This window comes from Lactuca serriola, chromosome 3 (assembly GCF_051521515.1).
Source record: "Lactuca serriola cultivar US96UC23 chromosome 3, Lser_US96UC23_V15, whole genome shotgun sequence".
Lineage (NCBI taxonomy): Eukaryota > Viridiplantae > Streptophyta > Magnoliopsida > Asterales > Asteraceae > Lactuca > Lactuca serriola.
This window is the reverse complement of record NC_136410.1, coordinates 30,738,886-30,749,704: the sequence shown is the minus strand read 5'-3', so window position 1 is coordinate 30,749,704 and position 10,819 is coordinate 30,738,886. Positions and strand designations below refer to the sequence as shown.

The window sequence follows — 10,819 nt, the reverse complement described above, 5'->3', positions numbered from 1 at the left end:
ATACACTCTTGTACGCCCCATGTACTCATTTACCGCCTTTCTCTACAAAGGGCCAAAATGGACAAATGATTAATAGATCAAGGTTTACAAGGTATATCTAGACTTGAGATGTTACAATTCTCCCTCACTAGAATCAGACTTCACCCTCGAAGTGATCCTCCACAAATAACTCTGGATGCTGCTCCCACATCTCCGAATCCAGCTCCCAAGTCGATTCGGACCCCTTCCGATGCTGCCACTGGACCTGAACTAGGGGCACTTCCTTGTTCCTCATAACCTTCACCTTCCAATCCAAAACTGCAATTGGGCTCTCAATATAATTCAGGCTTGCATCCACCTGAATGTCCTCTAATGGCACCACTGACGTCTTGTCAGCTACACACTTCCTCAACTTAGACACGTGGAAGTTATTATGAATCTGACTCAACTCTATAGGTAACTCCAGCCGGTAGGCTACTATGCCGACCATCGCGGTCACTTTAAAAGAACCGATGTATCGGGGCCCCAACTTGCCCCACTTCCTGAATCAGATCACCCCTCTTCATGGATTTACCTCCAGGAACGAAATATGTGACCTGGAATTCTAGCTCGGATCGTTGCCCGTTCGCATAACTTTTCTGGCGACCCTGGCCTGTCAATAATCTCTATCTAACCTGCTGAATCTGCTCAGTTGTCTTTAGCGCTATCTCAGTGCCACCCATCACTCTCTTCCCCACCTCCCACCAACAAATAGGAGTCTGACACCTCCTCCCATATAAAAGCTCAAAGGGAGGCATACAAATACTTGAATGGTGGATGTTGTTGTAGGAAAACTAAGGGAGGGGTAAGTATGTGTCCCAACTTCCTCCGAAGTCCATGACACAGGCACGCAACATGTCCTCAAGCGTCTGAGTCATCCGTTCGCTCTGCCCGTCCGCCTGCGGGTGCTACACAGTACTAAAATGCTGGAACATGCCTAACTCCTCGTGAAATTTCTTCCAGAATCTGGAAGTAAAGCGTACGTCTCGATCTGACACGATCGAGATCGGCACCCCATGCTGAGATACCACCTCTCTCACATAAATCTCGGCTAATCTCTCTGCAGTAGAGCTCTCACTAATAGCAAGGAAGTGAGCACTCTTCGTCAGTCGATCCACTATCACCCAAATCACATCAATTCCACATGCAATCCTCGGAAATTTGGTGATAAAGTCCATAGAGATTTGTTCCCACTTCCACTGGGGAATCTCCAGAGGCTGCAAAGGACCATGTGGGTGCTGGTTCTCCGCCTTGACCCTACGACTGGTGAAGCACCTCTCAACTATCCAAATACATCTTAGTAGACCTGCTTCATACACGGCCACAATGAGTCTCTCATTATATCCAAATACATCTTAGTAGCCCCGGGATGGATCGAGAATCTCGATCCATGCGCCTCCTCCATCAATATAACCCGAGATCCGCCCGCAAAGGGCACCCAAATCCACCCTCAGAAAGTCATAAGCCCACGATTGTTCGTCATGAACTCGAAAACCTGCCCAATGACACGTTCTCTCTTGCGGTTCTCTGGTTTCATAGCGTCCACCTGAGCCTCTCAGATGGCATCTAAGACTGGATTCATCACCATCATCCTCATACATACATGCCGAATCAGAGCACTCTTAGCTCTCCGGCTTATGGCGTCAGCTGCCACATTAGCCTTCCCTGGGTGATATAAGATCTCGCAATCATAGTCCTTCACTACATCCAGCCATCTCCTCTGCCGCGTTTTCAAGTTGGTTGATCCATCAAGTCTTTAGACTCTTATGGTCCGTGTATATGGTACACCGAACTCCGTACAAATAGCGGCGCAAGATCTTGAGGGCGAACACCACTGCCCCCAGCTCCAGATCGTGGGAGGGATATCTCGTCTCATGAGGCTTCAACTGCCTCGATGCGTATGCTATCACGTACCCTCACTGTAAGTCCCCAATCTACTTGTGTATCAATCAGATCTGTTTGATGGTGCGGAATCCCAATCAAACGGATGATACCAGATCAAATATACGAGAAGAAGAAGAAGAATAACCTGAATCTATGATACATTCAAAGATATGAGTGATGCTCCATACACATTAGATTCTCTCACAGACACACTATTCTTCTCTCTAGTTTCTCTCTACAATATGCTATATTTCTCTAGCCTTACTGTCAAGCACTCCTCTCCTTATATATATGAGACATGGGCCGTGAATAGGTTCACGGCCATAAACCTATTCACGGCCGTAAACACCAAGCTGTTTACGGTCCAAGACATAAAAATACTTTTTCTTAGAAAAGTAAAGTATAAACCATATTTTTAACCCAAAAATCTCCCCCATGGTTTATAGCTTTCTTTTCTAATTGACCCAACAAACACCCCTAAAAAGTTGCTGGCTTTTCTTGTTAATCTTGATTGGGAGCTTGGCTTCAACATTAATCTTCAAATTTTTCGCAACCTCAAGATGAACTTGATTAATCTTCAATGAATGACTTCATCTTGAGCAGTTGGGCTTATCTTCAGAATTAAACATTGAACACACATTGGGTGAGGAGGCTTTTTGATAAGATTCTTGAAAGACGGTGCTTTCAGCTTGAGAACCTTCAGAGAGAATAATAGAGAGAACTAATCTTCTAGATCATTTCAGCAGGTTCATAGATAGTAGCAGACTGATTGAGGAGGCTTCAATGCAATCCGTTACATTATCTTCAATTGTAATTTCACCTTGCTTCGGGTTGAAGGATTGAATGATTGAATAATAATCTTCGTTTTTTGCTCCTTCAAATGAGAATTCTTCGATGCTCACGGACGAAGCCTTGGCTCAGAAATTCTCGATACAATCTCCATGAGTCTCATCTATATCTGATATCACTTTTCAAGACAAAACAAAACAAAACTAAAAGATAAAAACAAAACTAAAAACAAAGTTAGCATACAATATTTTTTTTGGATTTTTCATATTTTCTGAAAAAATAAAACAAAAATAACACTATTTTTGGATTTTTGGTTTCTCTGATTTTTGTTTGGTTTTAAAATTTTTGATTCTCCCCTTTAATTTGTGCATAGAGGAAAACTATGAACAAATGTAATAAAAACAAAAACAGAAGCTAAATTTAAGACTATTTTAGGATCAAAGTTGTGAGGCAATCCAATATTGTTTATCTGCACACACCTGCATGTTTAGATCTAGTGAATCACCGGTATTGTGATCCACTTAAACAGAAAGGATGTTGACAAATTGGATAGGTTATAAGTGACAAGACAGTGAGATCTATATTCTTAAATGGACATTTAGCTAATGACAACCAAGGATATTGTTATGCACTTAAATTAAGCAGCAAGATCTACAGATAACCTATTAAATGGTTCAATTTTAGATGTACTCACTACTAGAAAAATAGCCTTTTACGACGCTCATTGCGCGTCGTAAAAGGCTCAGACGACGCGCAAATGCGCGTCAAGGAAGGCCCTGTCATAAAGAAAGACGACGCGCTTTTGTGCGTCGTCTATAGACGACGCGCATTTACCACACTAGTTTACGACGTGCAATTACGACGCGCGTTTACGACACGCAATGTGTATCAAGGAAGGCCCTGTCATAAATGAAGACGACACTCATTCGCGTGTCGTAACCTTACGACACACATGTTAATGACACACAATGCATATCAAGAAAGCCCCTGTCAATAAAGGCCATGTCATAAATGAAGATGACACACATTTTTGTGTATCGTAAATTTAAATGATTAAAAAAATATTTATATATTTATTAATTTTTAAATTAAATTTTCATTAATGTCTCATAACAGAAATAAAATACCAAATACAAAAAATACAATCCATTGTATAAAATTTAATGTCATATAATTCTATTTCTTACAATATATAAATTTACATTCATCTAAGACTATGTGTTTCATACTAACAATTGAAATGAAGAATGCAACATTTGCATTTGCAGCATCTTATCTCTTTCAACTTGAGCTTTCTTTTCCTCTTCTAACTCCAGAGCTATTCACTTTCATCAACCCTGTAAGCACAACACAAGAAATAATGATATGATTTCCTTCAATGTGGAGACATCCTTACATGCTCCTTCCTCCAAATCTATACCAACTTTGACATTTCCATTGGCATGATCCGCATATAGAGTAGATGTGATCTCCATAGCATTAAGCCCAACATTCTCTGTTAATGTTTTTGGTATCATTTCAAAGCTCTCTACAAATTTTCCAATTGCATACTGATCTAATCTGCATCATATCAATCATCAATCAAAAAACAAATTTATTAAAACAAAAACTAATCATTCAGATTACCTACCCTGTCTCCGAGAAAGAAAAGTCCTTCAGTTTTCTTGCGAATTCAATTTCAGTGGCTGCTGCTCCAGGCACAATTCTATTGTCCTTGCATAACGCCTAAAAAAATACAAGGAATAAAAATATAATTTATCCAAATAGTAATGCATTTTATCTTGTTACTAAACGCAAAAACAAGAAGCAACAAAATTATTAACTCTAACTTTAGGTTTTTCCTAAAAATAATTCCTTTCATTTCCTAAACTGCCCTCTCATTATTTTTGGTGAAAGAAAAAATAAGGTCCAGATTACCTTGTAAGTATTTACACCATCATCAACAGCCCTTTCCATATCATCAAGTATGCTATTTGTACTTCCACGCTGCAAAACCGTTGTCATAGAGTTCCCACCTTGTTCGTTTCTTACAATAGTAACCTACACAACAAAAAACAGGAGCATTCTTGTCTTTATAAAAAACTGTAATTTTTGTCCTCTTGACATCAGTCTCAGTCACCAAACCAAACAAACGAGAAATGATGTTTCATAATCATACATACCCTAGCACCACCAATTTTCTCTACAGAAATGGAGTCAACATATCCAAGATATATATATATATATATATATATATATATATATATATATATATATATATATATATATATATATTCAAAGTTCAAACAAAAACTAAAGATATTAAGTACATATTACATCTGCCCAGTGTATATCATAGGGTACAAATTATATTGCTTCCTGTAAATAAGAACTTGTTTCATAAAGATATTAAGTACATATGACATAATATAGGTTAATAAGAATAAGAAGTCATGTAAGTTTTTAACGCAACACCTACTAAACTGAAATCTTTTACAAACATAGGTAGCATAAGTAGATATATTAATGGTTAACTGCAACAAGAAAAAGAGAACCAGAACCAATGTTTAATATAGTGGCAGTTATGGAACTATAGAATGTTTCCTTCAAGGTATTTTGTTTGTATGTTGATTTTTCAATCTATAAAATAAAATTAAAAGGCAACAAAACAAAGGTATATGATTTGCTACATTGTTGATTAGAAATTTAGCAAGTGTAGCTAAATTAAAGCACAAGTTGTTAAAACATATATCCAGAACTTGGCTTCTTCTGTATAAACATGGAGTAATTATTAGGTAGAGAAACAGAATGGGTGTAGTAAACTAGTAATAGAGTATAATAATATTTAATAATAATAATAGTAAATTGATAACCAGATACACAAGTCCAAAATTGGATTGGGTTGGATAGGAAGGAACGAGAGCAAGGATCTGATTTTTAACTCTTCCCATGCACATTTCAATCTCTCTAAATATCCCAAGGTTTTGAGGGTTTTGTGGATGCAAATTTCTAAAAGTTGAATCCAGCATCTGCACCACATCCCCTGGTGGGTATTGTCTCTCTGTACAGCTCTACACAATCATCATCCACAAAACCAATTAAATTAAATACTTCTTCCATTATAAATAATATTTAACATATATTATAAGTAACTACTCACTAACCTGTATCACTCACCTGTATCATGTGATATATAGCAACACAAGACACAATAAGATCAAACGGGATTTTTGCTTTAGTTTCATTCGTTACACGGTTATTATTATACCTTTTTATCAAGAGCAAGAGTAAGCTCAGAGAGTGCATGTATATCGGTTTCTCTTGCCTGAATTTGAGAGGCTGATGCATGCTGATGCTGTGAGATAATAACATTGTCTGTAGCTTTAAGAGGTGCACCAAACCCATTTTGTCCCTAAACAACGTATAATTTTTAATTTTATTAACATATGTTCGGGTATTTTTTTTCAAAAATAAATTTAAGAAAACTAACCAGTCAATGATTCATCAAAGCAATAGTAGGACCCGGTTCGAAATGCTCACTCGAACTATACACCAATGAATGCTGCTTTACAAATCTACAAAAGACATCGATTGTCATATTCAAGGCCTTTTCTTTTTCCTGCATAAACATTATACAATTCATAAGCCTGGTCAACAGTCTCTACAAACAGCCAGAAAGGTGAAAGTTGTGCACTAACCTTCTCCGAAGATTACGAACGAGACTCTTCCCAATGTCTCTTGAAGTCCAATTCCAGTTCATATTTGTCTCTGAGATGCAAGGAGATAAATGTAAATCATGACCTTTTATCCTTTCTTATAATGGAAATTTTACAGTCTTATTCCTTTTATAGGAGAAATCTAAAACTGAGATCTCAAAAGCTAGAATTATAGAGGAAACAGTAAAAGTTCATTTATAAGATGTGACTTATTATGAGAAAGAGATTCATCTATTATGAGTAGCAACTCTTACATCAAAGAATAATTAGAAGCAATAGAGTGAGAACTATAGTAACCTTATTTAAGCAGCATAAACATATAAATACAACAGTCCTATATCCCAAACCTTGTATTATAATTATCAGAATCTTGTAATAACAGAGGATTATGATCAGTTATTCAATCTACAGGTGGTGACGAACTGCTGGAATCTATTCTTTGGGATATAGACTACATAGATTAACTATTGTAGCCAGAAATTTCATATCAGATTGTATGTTGTGTAGCAAATATCATCAGCTTTTTTCAGATTCCAATAACAAGAAGTCGATAAAAGGATTCAACAACTTAAAGCTAAGGTCATTTTCCCTGCCATAAGATGGCTATGCAAATTGGCTGAAGATGAAGATAACCAAGTAAGAGTTGTGAGTTCTCCTTTGATTTCACCGAGTGCAGCCTCCAGAGAATTCTCATCATCCTCCTTAAATATTACATGAAAGTTAGCAAGGATAAAAGTTGTTGCCATTGCTATTGACCCCGGACCAATAACACCAAATCTGTAATTGCTTTTAACAAGTCATGATCTCATCAACATTAATTGTTAGTATAAGAAAGGTGTCCAGACCAAACTCCAAACCTTGGAAGTGTTATATCAAGCAAAGAATATGTGGACCAAACTTTTACAAGTTTCAGATTTCCGGAATTCAGTCAAGGCCGCTGCTTCCTGCCACCATAACTTTTTCAGCATCCATCCATCCATCACATTCAAAACAATAGAAGAAATGAGGGCAAAATTAATGACATCGATGCAAATTAACGGAAGACTCACATTTGGGTTCTGTTTTTATGGCCAAAGTTTGAAATAAGAAAGTTTTGAAGCCAAAGTTTAAAGTCATTTGTGGCCAAAGTCTAAAATAACAAACTTTTGTGGCCAAAGTATAAAACACTAAAACTATACTTCGTGGCCAAACTATAAAATAAAATCTTTTGTGGCCAAAGTTTAAAACCATACAACTATAATATTCATAAGCTCTTTTTTTAATATATATAATAATTCGACCTTAATAACAAAATTATAAAACCATTATACATTATATTGTTTTGATTGCCAAAAAGAAAACCATTTTTCCTAGTTACCATGTTTCAAAAGGCTAAAATACATAAAAGCACAATGTAGTTTCTCCATTTTACCAATTTACCCTTTTGAATTATTATTATTTTTCCTAAAAACAACAAGTAAACCAACCTTAAGGTGGAGACCAGTGTCCGATTCTTTAAGGCGCAAATAGGCTTCTTCAGGATGCAGTTTTCTCCACATTATTTCCTTTTCTTCATCCACGTTTTCATCTCTTCAATATCATCTGATTTATTGTTTGCTGTAATTTCCTGTTCAATTTTGTTACTTTTATCATCAGATTTTTTCTTAATTTCCTTCAGTAATCCCTTTCCTAAACCCTTAACAGCTGATTTTGGTTCTACTTTAGCTTCTGAAGTGGTTTTAGATTCGGATTTGCAGTTCTATCAAGCCAAGTTGTGAGGTAGGTGTGGATATGCGTGCATGACATGCCTAACAAACAAATTAAAGCATTAAAAAAAAGAGTTTTCGTCTGAAATGAAAGGAAGGTGAAGGTGAATCATGTTTCTTACCAGTGCTATCTCTAGTCCACCACCAAAAGCACGCCCATTTATAGCTGCTAGTAAAGGCTTTTCTTGCAGCTGCGTGCAGCATAAAACACAGACCATAGCTCAAGGTAAGTGCTAACTAATAAAACACGATTGATTATCCACAGACCACTCATGCATATAAATTATAATTAATATTTACTATGGCCTTGGCTTTGTCTATGATTGAGGAGGGGCACCATCCATCCTTCTTCAAAGGATTTGTCTATGATTGAGCATTTAATGCTTTTGATGGAGACCGGGTTTTCAATTATACCCAGCACACATGAACCTTCACATGGAGCGGGGCAAACCCGGCCCGTGAACTCTGGGAAGTTATTTGTTTCAAGAAGTCGATTCAATGCCTCACATCATCTATTCTGGCCGGGTCGCCCGATGTTTGACCGCATCAGCGACTCTTGATGGCCGGGTCGCCTGTTCGGCTTTTTCATCCTCCTTCACCTGAAAATTGAAATTAAACAAAATTACTATTTTACCCCTCAAACAAATTCTAAAGCATTATAAATAAAAAAAAGATATGATTCTCACCTGATTAATAGTGCCAATCAACTGATTAACTGTCTCAGTCAGCGACTTGGCTTCCAACTTCTTAAGATTCTCAAAAGCATCTTTCTCCTTCAACACATCTTCCTCACGAATGTCAGCTTCTTCAGCAGCCAAATCGGCTTGTTTTGAGTTCTTTTCTATGGATTTTGAACATTTTCAACTCGACCCACTAACACTTAATAACTTTGACTTGTGGAGAGAAAACCCATGCTTTGACCTTGTGTAGATCATCTCTCGCTTTCTTGAAACAAGCAACTTGGGACTGGAACAACAATCAAATCACAATTTCTCAAACAAATAAAATATAGGGTTTAGAGTTCATTTTAGAGCCAACTGATATGAAGGGAAAAAAATCTCATGATACAGATATGCCTTGACCCCCTTTAGCCCATGCCACATTACAGACTCAATCAGCTTGTGGCTTACTATAGAGAGAACCTAAATTCAAATCTCTAACACATAATTTGAAGAAATTGTTGTCTTTTTCATACATGGTGTATGCAATGAATCGATGACCAGGTGAGACTTCTACTACCTCTTCATATGCATAACCTAAATCAAGTCATGTTAATAGATTAAATGAAATGCAAAAGAATTAGAGATTGTGGAAAGATGTTGAAATGATAGTGGAATTGGAATTACCCCCAAATCTTTCTGCTTCTTGATTGTAATCGATGAGTTTTTGTTCAATCCTCTTCCCGGAGATGAAATCGAACCCACCTGTTGGACTTTTATGTGAAATGAACTCTTCGTTTAGGCTAGCTAATCTCCTACGGAGTACTGGATATCGTTTCCCTTCCTCTACTCTCCTGTAATACAACCTAAATTCCACCTCCAAATTGCCAAAGAAGAACACGGAATTTGAATTCGGATCCAAAAGAAATCAACAAGCTTCAGATGAAGTGCAATTTGAAATTGATGGTACCAGGGCCCCCAACGAAATGGAGGAGTGGAGAGCTGAGAAGACATGCGAGATGCTATTTTTGATTGGAGTTTGGATTGAAGGCGATCGGTGTCTACTAAAATAGCTTCAAAGACTTGGCGACATAGTGGATAGAGAAGAGTAGTGTCTGATGGAGCTGATAAAAACATACGAGACAAACACTCTTTATAGAATCCATGGCCACTTAGAGCTGATCGGTTTCAATGCTGGTGATGGCGGCTTAGGGCTTGCAAAGAGAAGGGAGAGAGAGTGCAGATCAAGGTACAGGAAGACGAGTTGCGTCAAAAGGATTGACAGCCTCACAATAGAATTAGGGTTCTTTGTTAGAGGATTGTAGAAGGAGAGAAGCATTAGGCGGGTGTTTAATTTTTTGGGATTTCATTTCCCACCATCGCCAATTAAAAAAAAGCGAGAACGCGCCTTCCTAAAAAAAAAATATAAAGCGACATCTTTACACGATAAGCTTTTTATGGTAGGTGCCTTCCGTGTTTTTTTTGGACATTAATTTTAGGGCACGTAAAAATGCGCGCCCTCTATCCTTCACATTTTGCAATGCTGACATTATTTTTTAGGGCACGTACAAATGCGCGTCCTCTATCAGCACGTGTCATTGTTTGCGCGTCATTAAAGGGCTGTTTTCTAGTAGTGACTAGAACGTGTTTCCCATTTCCCGATAAACCCCGGTAACAAGGAACTTCCAAAGAACTCCTTACTTTAGGTGAGTAGACAATCATTCAGAAGGAATTACGATATAGACATGCATATGTTGTATCCCAGGTCGGATGTCATCCAATCACATAGAGGGAACAACATATGACTAACATAGATAGGGGTTAGAGAGATAGTAGGGTGCATGTGTTGTGTCCCAGCTCGGATCTTTCGATCACGCAGACGGGACAACATATAGCTAACATGTAGGAAGAATTGCATATAAAAGAGGATATGCATAGAGATAGAGTTGCATATGTTGCATTGCAAGTCAGATATGTTCCAATCATGCAAAGGGAACATAATATGACTGACAGATAGAAAGCAAGAAAA

At 37.5% G+C, this 10,819-nt stretch overlaps 1 protein-coding gene across 1 annotated transcript; it reads right to left on the bottom strand.

Moving 5' to 3' along the window:
• Nucleotides 1-4,022: 4,022 nt before the first annotated feature.
• On the bottom strand, nucleotides 4,023-6,430 carry LOC145095108 (T-complex protein 1 subunit delta-like). Its single transcript, XM_079033049.1, has 8 exons — nucleotides 6,389-6,430; nucleotides 6,224-6,289; nucleotides 5,939-6,082; nucleotides 5,835-5,847; nucleotides 5,544-5,731; nucleotides 4,609-4,731; nucleotides 4,322-4,416; nucleotides 4,023-4,251 (listed from the first exon to the last, which is right to left on the bottom strand). The coding sequence occupies exons 1-8, from the start codon at nucleotides 6,428-6,430 to the stop codon at nucleotides 4,023-4,025; spliced, it is 900 nt and encodes a 299-aa protein (XP_078889175.1).
• Nucleotides 6,431-10,819: the final 4,389 nt, after the last annotated feature.

Excerpts from the sequence above, each read along its gene's own strand:
- LOC145095108 (XM_079033049.1), bottom strand. The coding sequence starts at position 6,430 with ATGAACTGGAATTGGACTTCAAGAGACATTGGGAAGAGTCTC. Across the intron at positions 6,290-6,388 it reads GAGACATTGGGAAGAGTCTC|GAAAAAGAAAAGGCCTTGAA; the intron begins GTTCGTAATCTT and ends ATGTTTATGCAG. Across the intron at positions 4,252-4,321 it reads TTTTCTTTCTCGGAGACAGG|ATTAGATCAGTATGCAATTG; the intron begins GTAGGTAATCTG and ends GATATGATGCAG.